The sequence below is a fragment of the Pezoporus flaviventris genome, unplaced genomic scaffold, assembly GCF_033815535.1.
Source record: "Pezoporus flaviventris isolate CSIRO_AGI_PZ_B2104156 unplaced genomic scaffold, CSIRO_AGI_Pfla_v1 ptg000081l, whole genome shotgun sequence".
NCBI classification, from domain to species: domain Eukaryota; kingdom Metazoa; phylum Chordata; class Aves; order Psittaciformes; family Psittacidae; genus Pezoporus; species Pezoporus flaviventris.
In genome coordinates this window covers 4594752-4619128 of record NW_026892629.1, presented here as the reverse complement: position 1 = coordinate 4619128, position 24377 = coordinate 4594752, and the positions used below count along the sequence as shown (strand labels likewise).

The following is a 24377-nucleotide window of genomic DNA, read 5'->3' as shown; positions in this document are numbered from 1 at the left end:
AGATTGTGGAGCTTCAGTAGGAGACTCTAGGTCTTTATAATGACCATTTCTACACAAAGCAAACTAACACTAAAAATAAATACAGCTAGTCAGGTGCTGAACGGCCTGCAGCGGGGCTGGTTTGGCTACTTCCAATGCCTTCATGACAAGAAGGCTGCAGGCAGTTGTCCCAAGGACAAATGACAAAGGTGCTAGTGGCAGTGCCTGCTTAGGTCACTACTGCTCCTTGGTCAGTGCCTGGAGTTTATCATCAGAGCGCCTACCTCAGCCCTAACCTAACCCTGACTGTGTCTGGCAGGGGTGAGCTCTGTGGCACTGCTGTCCCCAGAGGCACAAATGTGACAAATACAGTGTAATCAGTACTGTAGCACATTGACTTTGTGGGAGGGTGGGTATACGTGGTGGCCAGCATAGATCTGGACGTTTTCTCATCAATCTGATCCCTCTTAAATATCTGCTGCTGCTCCCCAGATCCCACTGGATCCAGCTCCCCAGGGAGGACAAAGCATTACTCAGAGCTTGTCAACCTGGCAGCTCCACGTCAGGGTCACTGGAAAGAGGGAAGGGAGATAAACACCTCTGTGCCTGAGTCACCCTTTTTTGCCCAGCCCTCACCTTTCATGATAAAAGCCCTGCAGCCACAAACGCCTGGGTCACACACCTTCACAATGTGGTCCTACTTCGGCATACATGCTCTTCTTACAGTGACTATTACCCTGAGTCCAGTGACTGCTGCAGTGTGGAGTGAAAAAGATGCCACCGAAGAGGACATCTATCCCCCTCTGTGGAACCTCGCCCCTGAAAACCTCTTGAATTTCTTAGTAAAGGACAACAAAATCGTCATCAATGCCTGGAACTACCAAGAGCGACTGGGACTGTACAAGAGCTTGCTAAACTCTTCAGCCAAATATTTTACTGCCTTTGGATATCAAAATTTTGGCAATATTCTCTGGGGATTACCATTGCAGCATGGGTGGCAATTTCGTACAGGTATGAGTTATGCCCTTAAGGTGCTGGAACAGCAAAGTATTTACCAGATCTACTTTGGGCCATTCTTTCCAAGGTTTCTGCCTTGCAAGTCCAGTACAGCCTCAGATGGTATAAATTTTGACATACCGAGCTAAACTGCCAATTTGAAAAAGAAATCCTAAATGAAGGGAACACCCTTCTCTTGTTGAGCAATAGCTATTAAACACTATTAAATGTGTACTGCTAACATAGTACTGGTCAGAATTCAGAAGATGTGTGGTTTAGATGGACAATATTCCAGTTACCTGAAAATCCCAGTTGCCTCAATTTATACTAGGTATATTTCAGGGCCTGGACTCTGCAGTGCTGTTCTTAAACTGGTAACTAATAGGCTTTTTTGTTGTTGTTGTTAATGTTATGATGAAGTTTGTTCTGCTTGTTGGGGGGGGAGGCGTGGTGAGGTATTGGCTCATTCCCCAAAAGCTGTTTGCCATCTGAGCAGCCATTCTTGTTTGCTTGTTGGCCTTGCCAAGGAAGGAGGCACAGAAACACATGTGAAAGGTCCCTTGCGGGTAAGAATGCATTATCTTATCAAGAGCTTTATGAGAGAACATGTTCTTCCACAAGCTGCTTCACATGCAGGAGACAGTGAAGCTTCCTTTCAAAGCCAGAGTTGACTTGCCTTTTTCTAGCAACCAGGAGATGTGGAAAGAAAGGTAGAAGAGTCAATAATGTTTTCAGGAACTTGTGCCTGGTGGTAACAACGCATAAGTCTGACTGTTGTTTTCTGTAGTGGCTGTAATGTATAGCTTCACAAGGTGGTGAAGCTGTGTGTTCAGAAGAAGACAGAGGTGCTGCAGCTGGTGGTGAAGGAAGGCTGCCAGCATTTAGTCACACCTAACAGAAAATTAATTGCTAAGTCAAAATGAGGAAAAGAAGGTACAGTAAGCAAAATCTTAGCAGGCAACTAGCTGCCAAACAGCAGCAAGAATTTGGTTGGAGTTTAGGCAAGTTGTTTCCTCTTTATGTACAGGAAAAGAAAGAGAAGATCATGAGAATGGCTGGTGCAGCCGGAAAGTTGGCCCAATGTGTGGCAGAGGCAAAGATGACTGGAAGCAGAAGCTACGCTTGAGTGGTGACCTGCTGGAAAGGACCTAGTTGTGTAGTGTGGCTTCCTCCACAAAGGGAAGATGTGTCTGCAGTGAGAGTTGCCAAATAGAGTTGAGGGACATGGTAGGTGAAAGGAAGATTTACACCCGGTTGCACAGACAGGTGACGACTTACTGTCACCTGCCAAACAGCCATAGGGCTGGTCCTTAGACAAGGAGATACATTTTTGAAATTACATGATCAAAAGGTTAAAAAAATATTAGAAGGTGAAATATCACACGGCTGGAAAGAGTTTTACAGTAAAAAAATGTGATAAGTAGAAGGATGAATGGATAAGGGGGAAAGAAAGACAGAATTTTGGTACATATGGTAGTGAGGTTACTAACTGGCTAAACCTAATCCTAATCCTAGGCAGCTGGGCTATATTAGTAAGGAATGACTGAAGCATTTGTATACTGGCATAATAAGCTTGTGTAAACAAAAGCAGGGTTTAAGTTCAGGGTTCAAGACAACAGATCCTTGAAAATACTACAAAAATTGTTGAATTAACCATTCTGTCTGGTCATGAAAGTTATGTTGCTGAGAAAATATTTTTATGGGTATGATTCTATATAAACTATCAAGAGCAAGTGATGCTGCTACTTAGTAAGAGTGGCAGAAAGATATGCAATAATCTACTCGTGGACATTAAATTAAATCAGTAATTTGGCTAAATTTTCAGTAGAGACAATGATGTTGAGACAGCACACTTGGTAGGAATGAGATTTTGGAAATAGAAATTGTCACCTGGGAGACAGAGCTAACCTGAAAGTCCTGCCTACACAGAGTGAAGAAGCCGGAAAACCTCTACCCCCACTTGGAAGCAGTGATATATAGAAGTACGAATCCAGGAGCATTGGATTTAAGAACTTAAAAAAAGATTCAGGTGGCATTGGATGTCAGAAGAGTAGGAAAACAAAGTAATGCCGACATTCCTGAAATCATCATGTGCATGTTTAAAGAATGTAATGAGGTTTACTTCTAAACTGACAGAAATGAGGCTGTCATTTAGCTGACTCACCAGAGTAAGTGCTCTGCAGGGCAGAGGTGGGGAGCTTCTGAATAGTTCAAGCATTGGACCTGACCATGGTAATTTCATGTCATACACTTAAAGCACACTTCCTGACTCACTATGTGACTGCTTACCACACAATGTACATGTACATTTCAGGAATTATGTTGTTTCTCCGTGTCATGGGCTTAAAATGAAATATGCTCTATATGCTGTCATGAAGAATTGTGAAATGTCTTGCATGTTTGCTACAGCACATGCGCTTGAAAACCTTCTTAATCAGACACAATGTTTGCATGCTTAGCTTCACAGTAAGGCCATGTTTGTGTGCATCATTAAACTGGAGGGATTCCATATCACACAGCCCAATTAGGTGTGACAATTACTAGTGCATCTAGTTTGTGCTCTTCCATTCATTAAGCAGCTCTCCTACACTAGCAGCCCTGCATCTATGGAAAAAGCAACATCAGCTATGTATGTGTTTATGTCTGTATGTGCATGTATATTTATGTCTCCAAAGAAATGTCACTGTGATGTCCTACTTTCAGATAGTTCCGTAAATTCTCAGAGTACATTTACACTGAGGAATATATCGAACTATAAAAACACAACCAAATTACTATGCACTGCATGAAGTATTGACTGAGAAATACAACTACTCTAGGAACAGTAGTTTATGAAGCAAAACAACAGTAATTGTTCTCTGTCTCTGAGCAAAATTCTGCATTCTTCTGTAATTTTTTTTTCATCACAGTGGGATTTCTTTTGTGAAAAAGATTGGGAAGTATTTGGTGTATTATTTCATTTGATTTAGGCAGATTAGCAGATCCTTCCAATGTGACTTCCTGTGGCTATGAAGATGGAGACCTCCTGTGTATATCTGTAAGAAGCTGGTGGTCCTGTAAGTATAAGCTGTTTCACTGTTCTTCTTCAAAATATGTTTATTGTCTGAGAAGGCAATTTAGAATCTTTCTTCCCCTTAGGCTTCTATATTACAAAATAATTTCCGTGCTACTTAATTCTCCATTAAAAACTTGCAGCAAGCATGAGTAAATGAAAGTCAACTGACTTCAATAACTTATTTCAGGAAGGAAAAAATTGTGAATTTGCAGCTTTAAAAAGAATTACACTGCAAAAATGCACGTAAAAATGTGTGAGAAACATCACAATGGGTATCTGCATTTGTAGACATTTGTAGAAATTAGAGTTTTAAATTTCTTTGGAACAGATTTATTCAGTTTAGATGTTAATACTTCCAATTAAAACTTAGTGTGAAAATGTCAAGCAGGAATCTTTGTGATTCTTGCATCACCTTCAGTAATACAAATCTAACAGGACTTTTCTGTCTTCAGTTACACTTTCACAACTTCACTGTGGTCAGGAGGCTACAGAGAATGAAATAAAGGGAGAATTTATGACCATGATATCCAAATAACTTCATTATGTTCGTTACACTGACATTTATCCAACAGCCTTTCAAGGATTCAGCTAAAACTTAGTTAATACTTTAATCTGGTGTACACAAGCTATAAGACAATTTCTATTTACTTTAATATTGGCTTTGGAGTTCTAAAAGGTTAAAATTCTGTTAATTTTTTTTTTATTCCAGTAAGTAGAAACAAACTGAACACAGTGACAGAGAGAAAGAAGTATAAAAATCTGAGTTTCCAGTGACAATGCCCTAGACATTTTCAGTGTTTTCCTCAATACCTCTGAAAACACACATCCTGATAATTCAGTCTTCCCCACAACAGAAACATCAGAAAAAAACCTGGATACTTTTGATAATTCAAGCCTTTCATATGTCTTGCATGTTTGATGCAAGTTTGATTAACTTCATCCCTGCTGAACTGGAGGGATCAAGTTAATGCATGGTTTCTTCTAACCTGACAAAAACATGAATTTCATTTGTAAAAATGTATAACACTGGTGTAATGGAAGAATGTGTCTAACCATTACACCCAAGCAAATTTGCACTGCAGGAAGCAGTGCCATCTCAGTGACGGTGGTATCAAAATTGGAACTACCTTTGCACTAGGCAGTGCAGAGAAAAGGCAAAGTGACAAACTCTACTGAAGGACCAGCTGTGAGCTAACTCAGCTATTTGCTGTTGGCATCACTCCTGGTAGATGTGGCAGAACATCTTATCCTCCTGGGACATGAGGGTAGGTCCACTGTCAGGATCATGGGAGAAACAATAGTGTGTGAGACAAGATACTATAACCAGGTTTTTACATAGAAAGAAAAAAAAAACCAGCACCCAGTTATGTCCACTTCTACCTAAGAGCTTTGCCAAAGAGGAAAGGAAGGAATCTGGAATGCCGCATGCCGCTCAAGGATGTCCATTTATTATTGCACAGAGCAGCCCAGTGAGTAACATTTGTAGCATCAGTAAAAAAAGCACTGATACTACAGTGTTCTCTGTCTCAAGTGCAAGAACATGTGTCGCATGTTTCCCTCTGGTACTTTTAGATCCAAGTCTATATGGAAACAGATTCCTCAAACTAATAGATAATTAGATTTCCACAGAGTTCATCTTATAAGGGATTTCTTTTCTGAGCCTATGCAAAAACATAAACAACTGTTACATTTTCTCATATGATTAATGAAATCTAATTAATTTTCCTACAAAAATTGAAGAACATATCCCAGCCAGGCCAAATAAAATCTCTCAAACAATGTTTTTGTTTCTATTCTTCAAAAGATGAACAAATACATTCTTAAAAAAAAACAAAAAAGTGCAAAATCCCTTTTTTTTCTGATGTGAGTCAAAGTCAATATTTTTAGGGACTCTTTTTTTCTGAAACTGGAACTTAACTCTTTTAGAAAGTTTATCTTCTATTCTAAAAGAAATTGAACTGACAGATAAGGTAGGGGGAAGAAAGACAAGACCAATGTATGGATTACAATCACTGCTTATATCCAAAGGAAATAAAACAACAGAAAACTTCTGTTTGGTATTTTTTGTTTTTAAGGAGGTAAGATGCCTTGCAAGCCCTCCAGTTTAAATATCCCTTTCGTTCCTAGGGAAGGGAAAGCTACACATTTTTTTCCTGTAGTACATTTTCTCTCCATCACTCTGTCCCTCACTCCCTCAGCTCCCCTGCTGTCCTGTTGCAAGTCACCCTTTCCACCAGACCTGCTGGCAGGCTTCAGCAAACAGCTTTGTCCCTTCCCTGACACACAAGTGCTTTGTTGTAGAGGCCCTTAGAATGAAGCTTCTGCCTTTGAGCTAGAAATTTAATGTATATATCTTCAAGTAAACAAAGCTGTAAGCACAGAGTAAATTAAATATGTAAATTCTAAATAAAACCAAAGCTGACTGTGATACTCACTCCAACTTCAGTTTTCCATCTCTGTGGGTAGCTAGCAGTAGGTGCTCCATGGGAAGGCATCCCACGCAGTGACAAGTAACGAGGGTCATTACATAGCCCTGTGCAAGCAGGGGGCCTTCCTGAAATAGAAACCATTACCTTTACTTTCTTCGTGTTTGCATTTCTGCTGTTGACTTACTTCTAAACTCTGCACGTTTATTTGATACTAATTTTGCTGCCTCTAGAAAACATATAAACTCAACCTTGATTTACCCTACTGCCGTAGGAGCACACAAAAAGTCTTTCAGACTGCACAGAAACCTCTCTCACTGTTTTGACGATGTAAGTGGTTTCAGCTGGCCTTCGGGGCAGCCCTCTCTGGCTTGAGAATTCATATGAATCCAGGAATTAGCTTAAACCAGAAACTCACATTTAATATATCCCTAGGTGTATGAGACACTCCTGATTGAGAACGTCAGTCCTTTTTGCCTGGTATAATATTCAATATAGTCCTCTCCTCATTGTTTTCTGCCTGCCCTCTCAGTTACCCAAGCAGGCACAAATGTGTGATATATGCAAGCCCACTTAAAGGAATGTAAGTACTTTCTGAGGTGAAATCAAGGTTTCAACATTTCTCATGAAAATAGTGAACAAGAAGCTCATGCAAGGCTATTAAAGGGCAATATATAAATGAACGTTACAAAAAGTATCTAAATCAATACAGACATCATCATTAGTGAATGTCAGTACATGTGTCCTACTGCTGAACACAGCTGTATCACTGGCAATTCGAAACCGCTGCATCTAATATGGGAGAATGTTCTTTTTTCTATGCAGGAATTTTTAATTTGCATGAGGTTAACACCCTGTTCTTTCTAAGGTATGAATTACTACCTGGCTGTCATACCCTTTCTGGGGGCAGTGGAAGCTGGACTTTTTGGGCAGCTGCAATATGAGATTGAAATATTGCCGCCAGAGGAGCGAAGATCTGATTTCTGCTATAGTGTTGCTGACTGCCAGTCTCGCATTCCCAATCTTATGAATGCCTGGAAGGCCTATTTTGAAGTAAGCAATTTTACTTTGGTGTTTTGGGGTGGGCTTTTTCATATTTTCTGGGAAATTATACCAGAATATTACCTTTAAAAACTATTATTACTGTTATTTGTAAGATTCAGAGAGCTTAGTTTGCTTTCAGTAACAGCTTGCTATAAAAGTAACAAAACGAAAAGATAAAGTGAGTCAGACATAAGAAGGCCAGTCTTTTTACAGGTTCTGGGTTTTTTCCTTTCTTTCTCTAAGATAATTCTGTACTTTGGACTCTGTCCCAAGAGACTGTTTTGTTAACAGCTATATTTGTATTCTGCTTATAGTGCTTATATTAGCAATGCAAAATAAGCATGCAAGATAGAACATTACCCTTGAGAAATGGTCTTGCGTTGGTTTTATAGGGTTCATTTATTCTTTTGAATATCTAAAAAAAACCATGAAAATGCTGAAACTTTATTCAGAAGGACACATTTATACAAGTAGATATTCTCTTTCCTCCTCATTCAGCTATTCTCAAATCCCAAAGATGACAATATTTCTTACTTCATTGATTCAATAACTATTTTTACAGATAGACTTCTATATTTGGCATTTTTGTTAATAGTCAAATAGTTAATAATGATCATAACATTTAAACCTTAAGTCCTTCTTGGCAACTGTGAGTGAATGTAGAATTTCTAGGAGTAAGATTTGCTTTTTCTTAAGATTAATTTTCCTAAGTAGTGTGTTACGGAAGTTGTTATAAAAGACCTACTCCTCAAATAGCCATAATGGTAATCATCAAGGAGCATTTTCTTATTTTCTGAAAACCTTCAGAAAGTTGTGGCCAAAAGAACATAAACAAGTTTTCAAGGAATCCAATACTTCAGCACGGAAACTTCCATGGCACTCAGATACAAAAGTACACTGAATTACTGGGACAAAGTACCTAAATTATCTGGATAAAACCCTCACTCTGTTGAAGTCAAAGAATAGCAACTCCCATTGACTCCATCTTCATCTATATTAATCACCTTTCTGTCCCTATGTCAGACATTGTAGTCATTTACAAACCAGCACAATCTAACTACTCAAAAGTAATTTCCCTTAGCTTGCAAACTTACTATTACATGAGGCTTGTGTGTAAGTCTAAAAAATTAATTGGGTTTAAACCTCCCCTATGTTTCTCTGCCTTTTTTCGTCTCTGCAGTATCTGTTATCTACAGAACACAAAGCCAAGAGCCCTGCAACCTTCTCCTCCTTCAAACTGGATGATGCCCTCTCTCTCATGTGGAGGGCACATGTTGCCTCCATTGCTTATGCACAGCCCAAGTTCCGTGACAGGTATGGGGATGAGAGGGGTGGCCAATGGGGATCTTCCTACCTGCATACCTCTTTAGAAGGATAGTATCCCAACAAAGTCCATATGAGTTTTCTTGCTTTAGGCCTCTGCTCTTTAGGCTCTGCTCTCCCTTCTGCTCTCTTGGAGCATGAAAGAATCAGCGAGAGATGGCTGCTAAGGCTGTGATGGGTGGGCAGGCTGTGGGCTTAAAATGAGATGATGATTCTTCTCTGGGAGATAGGGCCCAAGTCAGGAGCTGTATTTAATTTGGGCAGAGGCAGCGATGCCAGGATAAATTAGGTGTTCTACAGGGCATGTCAATCATCTGTTACATTTTTATTTTGATCTTTTTCAGCTTAAAATACCTCTCTGATCCAGAAGCAAATTTTGGTGAAGACTGGGCTAATGCTGTAGATTTCATTGCAGCCACATACTTCTCTACAGATTTATTGACCACAAACAACTTCCAGGTTTTCCTGCCCCAGAGGATGCTTGTTGTAGGGGATGTTGTCCCATTCATTAGTGACTTCAGTCCACAGCAAAATAGAGTCCTGCTTTCACTGAGCGCTCTTTACAAAACAAATAAAATAACAGGTACGAACCCAACCTACAGATGTTTGTACTCCACAGATATCTAATAACTTGTTCTCTCTTTCTATACCTTTCTCCATACAAACACAGGTTTTTTTTTTAATATAAAATAGTATAAGCACTTCATAGAGACTGACAGTAAATCAGTGCAGATAAAAATAGAACCATATGTAAACAACGCACCAGAAAGCAAATGCAACACTGACAGTATGCGGTATTTCACAGGAGATAAATGCATCATTTGTTGGAAAGATGATCTTAGTTTTTTTCTCCAGTTTTTACAGGAACTTTAAACCACAAATACTAGTTTGTGTTTCACCAGCTAAATCTGAAACCGTTAAAGCTGTAAATGAACTTATTAAATCAGTTGGGGTCACTAAAAAAAAAAAAGTGGGAAAAAGATCAGGAACAACAGTTTGTGTGCCCACAAATGTTCTTGTTTTGTCTTTTGGTTTTGTCTCAGTGTTTAGTTTAACAGAGAATGTAATTGTCCCATCAAAACTGCACCTTTAGACAAGGCCTGCTTCACTACAAAATAAATTGTGCACCACCATCCAGCGGTGAGACACAGAACTGCATTCTTCTCAGATTTCGGTTCATTCATATGTATTGCTCCGTTGCATGTTTCTGTTTGTCATTTGTGGAGGAAAGTTCTTTTGAATCTTTAAATGAAAATACAGTATAAAAATACACTGAAAAATTAGTTGATTAATTTCCAGAGCTATGGTGTTGTGTTTTTTTTTTTTTTTGTGATCCTCTTCTGCCCATACATTTCAGTGAAAATTCTCTCACTAATTGTAGCTGAAAAGCCACATAATGAAGGTATTCAGTGCTACAAAAAAGCATCCTCACATCACAGAGTGCTACCCTCCCACCTTTCGCAGCAGAGGCTCTCAGTACCTCTTAGGACAGGACCCTTTCCAACCCAGTGTGAGATTTGATTTCTTAATTCAGAGTTTGAGTGTCCGCTATTTTCCTTTCGCTGCCTCTGCCAGTCCAGCTAGGACCTGTACTGAGATAGGGCTGCACTGTGTTTAAAGTTTCCTGACCCATGGACAGCAAAAAGCTTTAATTTTTATGCTTTTCCTGTCACTGGTGTGTGAAAGCAGAACAGCAGGTGCCTTGCTATTCAAGGCCTTTACTGCAGTCCTCACCTTTCCTGCAGTCCTCCTGCAGTCCTCCTAGGAAAGAGGACTGTTTGCTGCCTTCTCCTCTTAACTCCTCATCTCCCCAGTGCAATACTGTGCAAATTGAGATCTCCACTGCTGTCAGTTTCCTTCTAAAGCATGTTTTGCAGAAGAATAAAGCCCTCTTGGTTTTCTAATAAACATTTTTTTTCTTTTTTTTACTGTCAGATTTCCTCTGTGGGTCTTTTATCCCCCATAAAGATCAGCACTGAGAAGACTGTGAAGCAGACAAACTGGTGCTAATGCTGGACTGGTTAGGCATATTTCCTAGGCAGCCACTGCTTATTGCCTGTATGAAAGTATAAGGATCATTTGTTTCTTTAGCTTGAGGGCTTAGCTGGCATAAAGTGCAAATTCTTGGTTGTTTGAGAGTAAAAACAAAGATGTGCTTGACTATAACTACCAGGCTACTGCTTCATAAGCTTTGAAGCCATGCACATTTGCAGACCAAGACCTTAAAGTGCATATTCAACCATTTTGACTTGGAAGACTGCTGACAAGAGAACAAGCCCAGTTTGTCAGTACAAAGGATCCTGAGCTGAATAAATGGCCTTTGTCTCCCTACACATTTGTGGGCAATTATTGCCCCATTGGCACACTCCTGTCTTTGTCTATATTTCACTATCCACAGGAGAGTGATGGGTGTTTGCTGCTGGACAAATACCCACATACACCACTCTCCTGGGCTTCATCCCTTGTGTATGTGAGCTGCGGGTGCTCCATGTTAATTTGACAATGTCTTCTCCTGTTTCTTTTCAAGGAGGATTGCTGCTGAGTCTCTGGCGAAAGGCTATGTCTACTGAAGAAGGAAGAAAAATGGGCCAAAAGCTGATTGCAGACATGGCTGCAGGCCAGAAGTTTGACCTCCTGGGAATGAACAATGATTTGAAAAGAACTGATTTGACAGCACCCAGTTTCTTGAGAAAAAGCAGTTCCAACATTGAGTGATTAAATCTTTTAGCAGATATGTGCCTGGTAATCCAGATTTGGTAATTTCTTACAGCAGGATTTCCTGAGTAGCCATGTGTGCATCTCTCATATTGAATCAATATTTTTATCCTTAATTTTCCTAATTAGCTCATTTGCTTAACGCAATTCTTTATAAATAAAAGGCCTCACAGAAAATCTTACTTTATTGCTTTTCTCAACTTTCTAAATAATGTATCATTATTAGATACAAAAGTAAATAAAGGCAAATTATATTCTGTTTCAGACTGGGTTTTTCTCTGTATACAGGAATCCCACCAATTATGTAATTACTCAAGTCTTTGATGGTCCAACAGGTGATCATCAGAAACTTTTTTTTGAAGCTCTAATCCAAAATCAGTGCCTCGACTGTTTTCCACCAAAGTTATTATTTTGCAGACCAGCAGCAATCAAATTTGAAGCTTTCAGCCTTTTCATATTAAATACTGTAGTATAGACAGATTCCCTCAGTATGCTGCTTTGCAACCAGTGCGTGCCTTGTGTGGTGCTGTGGAGCCAGTCCTGAAGTAAATGGGCTTATTCTCTGTCAGCTCTTACATGATTCTGGTATTTTATTCATTTCATTTACTTCAAGAAAACATTGATCTATCAATTTATTTGTTTATTTATTTATGTGGTTGTGTAGTCTGTATAGCCACAAATTGCTTTTTCATTCCCCCATGTCTAGCCCTTCTTGTTGCAGTGTGTCATACATTAGATTTGTTTACTGAGGAAGAGATGTACTGCTTGCGCTCCCAGCACCTGGCACACTCAGACCCAAGTTTCTGTGCTGGGAATTAATAAGAATAACCTGGCATTCGGAGATTGTTGGGAAGTGGGACAGGTGTCCTGCAGGCAGGCAGAGGTTGAAGGTTTTTTAGGAAATCTGCTGACTTGGATCCTCTATCCTTGTGAAAGCTTCCCCTAGAGAGCAGGCATGTTTGGAGCTCTCTTTCATTGGTGCACAGCTGGGGATGGCCACTGCCTGCTACATCCTATTAGACTACAGCCTACACTGCAGCATAGTTAAAAATAACACAAGCCTTAGATTTGTAAGTCAAAACAAGGGAAAACATGATTCGGAGAAAACTCCAGGAACAAACTTGCCAACAAAGTTTTCAAGCTGACAAGCAGGCATTCTTTATTGCGGCGCCGGGAGACACGGGGGATAGCTCCTCCTAACGTGTTCTAATCCAAAATCAGTGCCTCGACTGTTTTCCACCAAAGTTATTATTTTGCAGACCAGCAGCAATCAAATTTGAAGCTTTCAGCCTTTTCATATTAAATACTGTAGTATAGACAGATTCCCTCAGTATGCTGCTTTGCAACCAGTGCGTGCCTTGTGTGGTGCTGTGGAGCCAGTCCTGAAGTAAATGGGCTTATTCTCTGTCAGCTCTTACATGATTCTGGTATTTAATTCATTTCATTTACTTCAAGAAAACATTGATCTATCAATGTCACAAGCTGTCCTTAGATAGCCACTGGGCATACATACATATTCATGAGGCTACGTATGGATTACATAATTTTTCAGAAGGTTCCCCGCATGCGTACAAAAATGTGGTGGTGGTCTCTGAGGGTCGTTTACTTCTTCCAACAATCTTCATCACTTCTGGCAGCCTTTGAAACAGTAGATGCTCATACCAGTTTATAATTGGTTCATTAGCACGAGAGACATAATAATTCTCCTATCCTCCTAGTTACCAGTTAGTTTAACTGTAGCCCATCCTGGACACCTGCCGTTCCCAGATACTCCTTATCCCTGTGTCCTGTTCTTCTACACTGTTTTTCTTAAAACTATGTCAACTATAATGATTTATCTCATACAAGAATTCTCATTATGTTCTCTAGCTGTACTCTATTTTTTTTCTATGCATCATGCACCTCAGTAATTTTCCATTGCCACTGTTGCAAAGCCATCAAACTTAACATTACTTAAAACTAATTCTAAAGGTTTATATATTCCATTTTGTGATTTTGTGCTCCCCTTGTCTCAAGCAGCATTGCTTTTCCACCATTTTAGGCCTGCCCCACATTTTTGTTCGCACCTAGCATCTCAGTTGGTAACTGTCTCACGCCCCTTGCTCAGAAGGAGAAAGGCATGTGCCACTCACTTTTCTGCTGGAGCACAAAGTTCTGTTGCACTCACATACCACATTTCCTTTGTAGCCACTGTAGTAATAGCCTTTCTGACACATGTACAGCACTCAGAAGTTTTCCGCGGACTTCAGGGGTGGACTTTTCCCCCAGTGCCAGAGTGTCTGAGCGATGCTCTCACAGTTCCAGTAGCAGCCAAGCAAGGGCCCTTCCAGCAGGGCCCCTCTGGAAGGCACCTTCTGAGGCTGCCCTTCAGAGCCCAGATAGCAGGAGAAACACCAGCTCCCCAGGTGTCTCCACACTTTCTGAAGTATTAGCCAGATACCAAGTAACTGAAATAAAAGAAAATCAATTGTGTCCTTGCCTGCCACTTTCACAGTTTGATTGATCCTTTCTCCCCAAACTTGCACCATACTTGCACTGGAAATGAAGAAATAATTGCCAACACATTGAGCAGTTAAACACTGCTCTGTCCTTTAAGGTCCCAGGACAAACGTTTTAATTATTCACTGCCATTTTATGGATAAACTCTTAATGTACCATCATTAGCTAACAATTTTCAAAGGAAACACATTAATGAGGTCTAAGAAAATGTGGGAGTTTTTACCTTAATTACCTGGTTCATAGATCAGAGTAATTAGATTCCAACAGACTTTAGGTATAATGTAAAAGTAATTACCACAGCTGCCAGCTGTTAAAATATTAAGTTAGTTGTGTTCCAGAAAAGTTTGGGAAAAAAATGTTAGCTTTTCTGTGACTAACTTCACCTAAGGTGCGTTTTGAGAAAACAAAAAGAGCCATCAATACAAATAGGAAAAAAACAATTTATAAGCTGCTGCGCTCAAAGGGATATTTGTAAAACGCATTCTTAAATAGCAAATATTTCTTTACCTGAATTTATGATGACATTAGTCAATACTTCAGTCTTTTGAAAAAAGCTATCTTTCTTATTGAAACACAAAACACTTGTGTATTTGAGACACTTTGTCCTAACCTAGCATGCCAACCAGGTAAAGGCTTTAGAAATCAGCCAGCAATTGCACTTTGGAGGCTGAGGCATGTATAGAAGTTTAGACAAAACAGAGGTGGTGGATTATTACAAGTAGAACAAACCCAGGTATATTGAAACAGAATAGATGAATCCTATGAAGGAAACGTGGGTATCAGAAAAAAAGCAGCAGAGAGAAAAATATCAACAGAAGGCCGACTGGGGCAAGAGCAGCAGCAGCAAGGCAAAGGCAGTCAAATCCCTCCAGCAGCTGGCAGTCTGCACTTACAGCAGCGCAGTTTAGTAGTTCCAGAGGCAGCTGTAAATGGCTATCCTAGAAAATACAAAAAACCAAGATGAGACAGAAACAGCTCATCAAAGACGCGTAGTACTGCAAAGCACAAGAATACTCCCAGCACACAGGTGCATCAAAATGAGGAGGAAAGAAAATAACAATAGGAAAAAAAAAACCAAAACAGAAAACAATAAACCCACCTGTCACTAATACATAATGTAGAGGCAAGAAAACGGTTTCTCTTTGGAGACTATCAGTTCCCATGTGGTGTCAAGTTGTTGAAAGTTAACATGGCACAGGCACATCAAAGTGAAAAAAGTTAGGAAAAGACCGGTACAGTCTTAGGAGAGGTGGGAATAGTGGCATATGCATTAGGTGAAGAGATGTCAAGAATAAACAGTGGCCTCTTATTGGGCGGAGTGTGATAGATAAGCATTTGTTTGACATGTATTTAAACAAAAGAGCTTTTGGCATTTAAAGAAGAATGCAGGAAGAAGATTCTTCTTATCTTCCCAGGCACAAAAGCTAGATATATAAAAATTATGCATGTTGTTCATCCAAACAGAAAATGCCACCTCACTAAGGGCTTAGGCACACATGGAGTGCTGCAGAAGCAGCTGCTCCTGAGCAGGCCTTCAGTGAGAACACAGTGGAAATACTTCTTAGCATTAAAAGAGATAAGCCTTTAAGCTAACAAGCCTGTGCAAAAGCTTATGCCAATCTTTTGCAAAGCAAATATCTCATTACTTAAATACACTTGTAGTCTCTTCAGGCATAGCATTCGTGGTCTGTGTTTAGCTGAAAATGGCTTTCCCCTCTCGAATTCAGTCTTCTTGAGCCTCAATGTCTGGGCATGATAACCAGATTCCTCAAGGATTGTGATGACATTACAGCTTTGTCAAACATGTATTAGCAAACAGTACAAAATCATTTTGGTCATCTGTATGGCATAAGAGAATCACAATACTTAGTAAGTCTTAACCATCAACCTTTTACTAGGATGTTACTTTGTGCCTCCTTCCTCCCCTCTGCTTTCTGCAGCAAGACTGGATGTTCTTTCCTCACAGCACAGCACCATGATCTCTCTTTCATGCCAAGAACCTAATGCAAATGCTACTGTTTCTCTGTGCCATGTAAACTTAACGGCCAGGCTAGTTCTCATTTCCATGACAGGATATGAAGTTGAAACACATGCCTAAGGAAAAGATATCAGAGACACCTCTGCTACTAATATATTTACAAGGTTCATAAAATCTGCCACCTTTACGCAGATGAATTATACTAATTGAACTCAAGGAGGCTGAATATACAAGACAGGATTGTTGCACATGACAACAGGATTGTTGCACATGACTTCTTATGTGACAGGATCTACTCCATCCATTCAGCTGGGATAGAGTTCATTTTCTTCCTATCAGCTGGTGCAGTCCTGTGTTTTGGCTTTAGTCTAAGAACAATGCTGGTAACGCACCAGTGTTTTGGTTGTTGCTAAGTAGCACTTCCCCTGGTCAGACTTTTCAATCTCTCAGGCTCTGCCAGTGAGGCGGGGCAGAGAGAAGAGAAGCCAGGAGGAAGCAGAAGCAGGATACCTGATCCAAACTAGCCATAGGGGTATTCCAAACAAGAGTGTTTCATGCCAAGTATATAAACAGGGGATTTACCTAAAACGGATTGGATCACTGCTCAGGTCAGGCTGGGCATCGGTCAGCAGGTGGTGAGCAATTGTATTGTGCATCTCGTGAGGTTTTTTGGGGGGAAGGGTTTATTCCTTCCTCTCATTCTATTTCCTATTATTATTGTTGTTGATATTGAATTATTACATTCTACTTTTATTTCAATTATTGAATTGTTCTTAGCTCATGGACTTTTACCTTTCTTCTGATTCTCCTCTCCATCCCACTGTGTGGGGCAGAGGACTGAGCAAGTGGCTGCCTAGTTGGACTTAAACCACAACAGCAAAGAAAAGAGATTGCCTTTTTGAAGCATTTTAAAGGGAAGAAATTATAAAAACATGTTATAAATCTTGGTTTTGTTCACAGACTGGATCCCATAGACTTTGATAGAATGTCTGAAAGAAGCTTAAGATCTGTTGGGAAAGTAACTGTTGGAAAAGTAACTGTATCCCATACTATTCACACCCATCCTAACACCTAGAGTAACTAATGAGCACCTTGTTGTTTCTAGGCTCTCTCAGAATCCCCTTGCATTTCAGATGCTTTGAGTTCTCACTGTCCTTTGTTGGACTCACTCCAGTATGTCCACATTTGTCCTGGGGGTCCCAGAACTGGGTACAGTAGTGCAGACATAGCCTTTTCAGTACTGAGCAGAGGGAAGGAGTCATATCCCTCAAGCCAATGGCACTGTTCTGCCAGTGCAGCCCAGAAGGCTTTCCTCTCCTTTCTAGCTGCAGAAGTCAGGCTTCTGGCACTTTAGTGAAGGAAAATTGTGGTAGGAACCTATCATATTTTTCAGCCATCCAGCAAAGGACAACATAACATTCAGTAGACAAAAAAGTCAGTAAAATATATAACAAATGTGTTTTATTCAAATACCAGACTGCATTTGCTGGCTTAACAAACAGGGCTGTTTTCAACTGCTATAAAGAGAAATACAGATTTTAGTGAAAAAAGCTCAAAATGCATTTCAAATAGCCACAAGCGATGTGTCAGCTACAAGTTTTGTACACACCTGCAAGCCTCCATATTAACTACTGATATGCAAAACACTGTATGCTACATATGCATGGAATCAAAGCACTCCGTGTGATATTTATAATACTTAACTTGTAACTGATTTTAATGAGGGTGAACATTTATCTTGAATAAATTAATTTGAGACAATATTGAGAAATTCTAAATTAATTAGTGAAAATTATTCAGTAGAATTTTAATAGGCAAATCTGAAGATACTGTACTGTCTGCTTGAAACGACTTTAAAGTATATTAAGGCATTTTTGTGAGCATTTGCTTTTTAACTCCTCAGTAGGACTAAAAATGTGGTGTGTCTAGGCTTTCTAAATACTTTCCCTCCTCTGTCTGAGGTTTCTGGGTATGCTAGTCTGATCAAGCTGCTGTTGAGTCTGGAAACTTTTGGCACATCGGCTGTGTATTTACACATCTGTTCTCAATAGTTTCCTCTGAGTCAAAGTATTGCCAGAGGGATATGTACTTGCCCTAGATCTAACAATTCTAGAAACACAGCACTCACTATGCATGTGCTTCCCAGATCTTGTTCTTATATGCTGCAAATTATGGGTATCAGACTGGCTCTGCCAGAATATGAGGCCTAAGTCCTGTGCCATACAAAGATGTTAAGCACACTCTACCTGTGCAGCTCATGAGACTGCACATAGTGACCCCAGATAGGAATACAGCAGCTCTAATATTAGCACAAATACTACTCTTTCAGCTCCAGATTCTGTCCTTCCTTCCTAGCTGTATTTTCAGCAAATTACTGTACATGCCAGCAAAACAAACGGATCTAGTGTGATTCTAGATAATTTAAGCTGTGCAAGGGTTTATGGAGATGGCATTTGTAGCCCTTCTGAGTAAAACACTTCCCCCTGGTAGGAGTGGCATTGCTTTACAGAGTGAATTACTTGTTGGGTAACAGTACTACCTGTGCAGTAAAGCATTGCTCATTATCTGAAAGAGTGGCAGAATTTGTCTGTTTCCAATTCTGAGCCTTAAACTGAAGCATATGAGACTTGACAAAGAAATAGACATTCACCTTAGACAACCTTCATTCCCCTTTCTAGTCTTCCCTTCTCCAAAAAAACAAAGGAAACAAGCAAGTAGCTGTTTCAGTAAGGGGTGTTCATTTTGCATATGCCCTGCGGTTGCTCAGAAAATCCACTGGAATTTCAGGTACAATAAGAACGAAAGATTGGACTTGGCATCATCATCTGAATTCATGAATAAATACGTACAGAAGAACTTTGTCCCTTCAAAAGGTCACAAGACATTATCTGGTTTGACTTCTTATTTAGGACAAGTAGGCAGTTTAGTTTCTCAGGGGATTATTATAGTTAAATTACAGCCTTGTATGCTCTTCATGAGACAAGAAGGACACTTGCATGAGCAGCTTTTTCTTACAGTTGAGGACGATCTTAATGTGTGAAGGACACAGCTTCCTATTTGTTTCCAGTTAATTTCAGAATTATTTTACTTCAGATGTCTCTGAAAACAAAACAAAATGACAGGGTGAAACAGGAATTTTTTACATTTCAATTTAAAAATCACACAGAGAATGCAGGTGAATGAGCTCTTGAGTCAACTGGCAGCTAGTTAGGGCTTGTCTGTGCTGTAAAATGGTTTGTCAGTACAATTATACCAGCATCCCCAAGACTACAGCAAAAATGAAGCTAATGTACGACTTCATCACAGCTTTGCCAGAAACTTTGTCTAAGCGTGTGAAATTCATATCAGTAAATTCCTCTTTTACTAGTATAGCTTATGCAGTTTAGGGAAATATTTGACCTATACAGGGTGAAAGAGCACATTGAGTCAGTGCAAGCTGTAACTCCAGCAAAAAGTTTTTGTGGTGTTTCTCCAGTGTCACTATGCCCATGATGTTTTAACCTGACCTCTAGGGGAACGGCAAGACCTGTGCATCTAGGAGGAACATCTAGGTAATTATGGTAACCTGGTAGTCTTCCCTGCTCTTAGGGTCTCTGAACCTATAACTGCTTTGAGACAGGCTGCTTGAAGTCGTGCCTATGTCAAAGCTGAGAATTGAATTGCAGCTCCCAGAGGAGAACACTATTTACTTGCTCCCTTTTGGCTCCTCCTTTCCTCTGTAGTCACCATTGATTGCACTCTGGGAAAAAAGCTTCAGTTTGCACTTTGTAAAGTGCAGACACCAAGCAGTAGAAAAATTACCTAACAATGAAAATTAGCAAAGTAGGTGATGCTCCAAATCTGCATTGAAAACTACTTAAGAGGAGGGGGACTTTCAAAAGTGCTGAGAACATACAACTCCAGTCATGGATTTGGGTTTCCAATATCTCAAAGGCTACAAAGTTTGCCTCAGCCTTTCAGTCAGAGACAAGCAGAGCTATGAAAGAAATAGCCAGCTTAAAGGGTCAGTGGTATGAAAGCTCCAGAGAAATGTCTTGGAAAAACAGTACAAAAGGACTAATGAAGATGAGGTGGTGTTAGAAAGGTTGGTTTTCATTTGTTATCAAAGCTCTCTCTAGCTTTCAGTTATGCAGGAACCTACATCTAACACAACCAAGATTAAAATAAAAATAAAATGGTCACACCTCAATCTGTTTCATTCAATTACTTAAAAAAAAAAATGGTACACCTTGAAAATAGAGAAAACTGCTTTGTCCAAACAAAACCAGCTCAACTATTGAGTTCATGACAAGATGAAACACAGCTGCAAAGGTTTTTCATTCCCTTCTGAATTTCTCTCTCTTTTCTACTCTTTTTTCTCCTCTTTAATAAACTATCCAGGCTTAGTAAAGTGAGACTGCCCCTTTTCCAGTATTTGTGTGAAGTTCAAGTCCAGAAAGCAACGCCCTGAAACAGCCTGACACCAGTACTCGTTTTCAGCTCTCCAGGTGGCTGGACCATATTGTTTCTGCCTTTTTTTCATCCATGAGGTTACAAGGAGCTATGAGCTCTGGAGGCAGAAGCTGCCTTCTCCAGTCTTGCTGTTGCTTCTGCTGCATGCCTCCATCTCACTTTTGTTTGCGGGGACATGTGCTGAGACATTATAGCAGCACCAGAGCTATTCCAGTTCATTGCAATGAGCCTTCTCTCACCCATTTTTCGCACACCCCAAAAAAAACATTGTTGACATCTTTAATGCCTTCTAAAAGACTGCAAAACTGAGGGCATTCCTCATAAGAAAAAAAAAATCCCCCCTCCTCAACAACTCTTGGCGATAAAAGGAAATAAACTTCAGTTGTTATAAAGAAAGCCACACTATTTAAATGCGTTCAGAGGGCTGTTTTTTTTTTTTCTTACTTTCTCTTGAATCTTTAATGAAAGGCTAAAATATGTTAATGGTGGTTGTTGCTATAGCAAGCTCAGGCATCTGTAGTGAAGTCCCTGGTTTAATTGCTTGCTGTTCTGCAGTGATGAGGTCATGTTAACATCACTGACCCTTGGGCACATTTATTCTATCAAAATTAACATAGCAATGACCTGAGGCAATCTCTGTTCTTTATTTCTCCCTCCTGCTTAGGATAAGGACTAGCCATTACTAGCTTCATCCCGGCCTGCTTTGGTGCTGATTGTGTAAAGATTTTTTTGGGGCACTGGTGAAACACTACAAATAATACTGATTTTCTCAAAGTATACCTGACTGTTGAAGTTTACCGTATTTCATTAAAACTATCTTTTCCCCTAATGACTTTATTTAAAAGTAATTTGGACCAACAGTTTTAATTTTTATAGATCATATGTATCAAATAATTAAGAGTGGATATTCATATATAGCATAGATGTCTGGAGGAAGCGAGGGACCGTGGGTGGGAAATGGTTTACTGGTGAATTCTTGAGGTATAACTAACATGATCAGATGTTAGGCATTTAGCACAGGTGCAAGACACAGCACATTTTTGTTCATTGTTTGCCTGTAAGTAAGCCTAAAAGAGCTAATTTGGTTATTTTTTAATAGTCTCTTTGGCCAGCTCTGGAGCATACATGCTCAAAACCCGATTTTTTAAGTTCCATCAATCATTTTGCCTGGCTAGATAATTTATATGGGTTTTGCCCACATTAAAGGTTAATTTCATATGCCCACATCAAGTACATATTTTTACAAAATGCTCACAAGTACAATGTGGTAGCTTGATAGAAATTTAAAGCGCTAGATAAAAGCCAAAATGGAGGATTTCTGATGGTCAGGGGAAGACTAGCAGGCTGGAGGAGCTATGTGCTCCTTGGCTAATGATTTCAGAGGGTGGATACTTCTGTCATGCATCAAGGGTGATAATTTATGCGACTGCTTCACAAGCCAAACCAGATAGTGATCTGCCTCAAGGCAGCAAAGGTACTTTCTTTCATTTTTTTGATAGAGCCCTTAAAGAAGACAACCAATATAGTGAAACCTTGCCTCTATTGATAGGGAGTTTAAAGGGCAGGTGGATAAAGACTTAAAGGAGCTGATGCCACAACAGTAAGTAGTATAATTAGATGCTGATCCCTTAGGCTGGCATAGCTTCTTGAAACTGTGCTTTTCCTTGAATGCCTATAGTCAAAACGACTATTTTAATCAAAATAGGGTTTCATTCTATCTTTCTTGACTTCTTTATGCAATAGAGCAAGTCCCCATCCCAGTGACATGCGGACTGAGAAAGCAATGCATTATGTGAAATTCCCTGCTTTGTTTCATTTTTCAGTCTTTCCTGTAAGTTGGAGTTTCTGTGGCTGTGAATAGGGGAAGAGATGGCCACAGAGACATCACACACTACCCTGGATGTAGTGTTTCTGAGGGGTTTGAGCATTTCAGAAAAAAATAACAGCTTGTTTCAGATTCAGTACATTACTTAAATAGAATAGAAACTTTGCATGCCATTTTAAAATAAATACAAGGTACATTTTGAAATAAACCACCACTTTATAATAAAGCAATTTTGAAAATCTCTGAAACACAACATTAAGTTTTGCTGGGTTTTCAACAATTCAGCTGAATCAAGTGAAGTTCATAGAAGGTTCAGCTACAACTGAAAAGAGGTGGGACTACACAGTTTCACTCAAATCTCAGAAAAAAGTCTAATCTGTTTAGCTGGAAATGATTCTTGGAGCTTTTTAGAAGCAAAGACCCTGTTCACTGGCACTTTAATTCTCTGCAGACTGCCAGAGCAGTTAAAGCCTCGAGGCTTTAGTGAAAACACAGATAAATCCTGAAAGCTTTTTAAGAGAGAACCCTTAGTCATGCACAACAAGGCATCCACTTCTCAAAAGAGGGAAAGGATTGCATTTATAGTACTATAATTTGTTACAGCAAACTGGCACAAATCAGAAAAATTACACAGGCTTTCAGATATAAAGCCTTTCTCTGGGTTTGTGTGTGTTTTTTAAGGACTACATTTGGTCTAATTAAGTTTTTGTCCCTATCTGCAAACCTGATCTTGCACCTCTGTCACCAGAATGATGATAGGTACGGATTTGACAAAGGTGACATCGCTGGAAGTGACAGGGGGTCACAGGCAGCAGCTCAGAGTTGCCCTTTCTGCATTATTTACAGGATATTCCGGGTAACAGTGTCAGCTCCCAGGGAAAATCCTCCCTTGCTTTGGGGAGTCAAGGTTACTGGCCATCCTGAAAAATCATTCTGCCCACACTTGTTGGCATCCACAAGTGATCACAGGTCACACTCACCTTCTTCCTTCAGAGACTGCATGCTTATTTCTAATGGTGGAGTCTTGAAATACTTTACTTATGTTTTCAATTATGTTTTCATCAACATAATTGTAGCTGTGCTCTTCTTCCTCATCCTCTTCTGCCTCACAATTGCCAAGTGCCTGATTTGTTAGACCTGAACAGTTAGCAAAAAATAACTGTAAAGAAATGGAAGACTCTGCCCTTGCCCTATAAAAAAAATGTACAATTCATGCAGATAACCACAAAAGCAAAAGGCAAAGAAAGCAACGTTCTCCTCACTTCTCTTATTTTCATATCTTAAAAGACTTACCTAAGTTCCTGAAGAATACCTTGCAGATCAAGAATGAAACCCAGCTGAGCATTTTATGAGAGACTCTTAGCTGAAGAATTCCTGTTTTAGTTTTTGCACAATACTTGTACTTCAGTGTCTTTGGACAAACAGGATAATCTGTTGTCTACTCTCCACAAGCTGTGCACAAGTAACTATAAGGTTTATTAAAATAGTTTAAAAGTGTAATCACTGATAGTGTAAAAGCCGGCAGACTTACTCTGACTGTATCAAGAGAAAAGTAGTCCACTTGCCATGTGCAGCATGTACCATCCCTATTGCAGATTTGCTCCCTTGCTGTCACGTTTCATTACCTGAAGAGATGAGCCTCTGCAGCTAGGAAACTGTTGTGATACTTTGGGATTTCCTAGAACAAACCTCCCATTTCTTCTTAATCTGAAGGTGACGTAACAAAGATTCAGGCTTGAAAGTGGCTTGAGGTTAAAATTAAAAGTTCTGAAGCATATTTATTTACATCCACCTAGACCAACCTCAGGCAATACTGAGGACAAACCCTCCCAAAAGCAGTTGCCTTTTCCCACAAAGGCAGAGACCCTCACAGGAGACCACTCTGCAGCTCCAGCACTGGGTTGAGTTCTGCACTGAATCTTGGCACATAGACAGCATCACATTACAGCTCATACTGGTGAGGTATAGCTTGCTGCCAAAAGGTCCCAGAGTCGTCTTCTCTGCCTGGGTGATCCTAATGTTTCTTTGAGGCTAGGGGTAGCTCCAAAAACCACATGGGACCACTGGTCATATGGAGCAGGACAT

General features: G+C 39.9%; 2 protein-coding genes across 3 annotated transcripts in view; one reads left to right on the top strand and one right to left on the bottom strand.

Annotated features, from left to right (window-relative positions):
• The first annotated feature begins 614 nt into the window (after positions 1-614).
• Positions 615-11720, top strand: CUNH6orf58 (chromosome unknown C6orf58 homolog). The gene is made up of 6 exons (XM_061474981.1): positions 615-990; positions 3945-4031; positions 7325-7509; positions 8681-8814; positions 9168-9406; positions 11351-11720. The coding sequence occupies exons 1-6, from the start codon at positions 621-623 to the stop codon at positions 11536-11538; spliced, it is 1203 nt and encodes a 400-aa protein (XP_061330965.1). The 5' UTR covers positions 615-620; the 3' UTR covers positions 11539-11720.
• A 6773-nt stretch (positions 11721-18493) lies between these two features.
• Positions 18494-24377, bottom strand: part of THEMIS (thymocyte selection associated) — a 77494-nt gene continuing 71610 nt past the window's right edge. The window contains exons 6-7 of one of the 2 annotated variants that reach the window (XM_061474936.1): positions 23273-23429; positions 18494-19114 (exon numbers count right to left, since the gene is read on the bottom strand). In XM_061474936.1, coding sequence (XP_061330920.1) covers positions 19105-19114; positions 23273-23429 — 167 coding nt within the window. In that variant the 3' untranslated portion in view covers positions 18494-19104. Of the gene's footprint in view, positions 19115-23268; positions 23430-24377 lie in introns of those variants that run through there. The other variant, XM_061474937.1, reaches the window with a different exon arrangement.

What these genes read in the sequence shown, in the direction of transcription:
- CUNH6orf58 (XM_061474981.1), top strand. Translation starts at nt 621, where the DNA reads ATGATAAAAGCCCTGCAGCCACAAACGCCTGGGTCACACACCTTCACA. An exon ending in CCTGGAAGGCCTATTTTGAA is followed by an intron (nt 7,510 to 8,680) that starts GTAAGCAATTTT and finishes TCGTCTCTGCAG; the next exon opens with TATCTGTTATCTACAGAACA. An exon ending in CAAAACAAATAAAATAACAG is followed by an intron (nt 9,407 to 11,350) that starts GTACGAACCCAA and finishes TTTCTTTTCAAG; the next exon opens with GAGGATTGCTGCTGAGTCTC.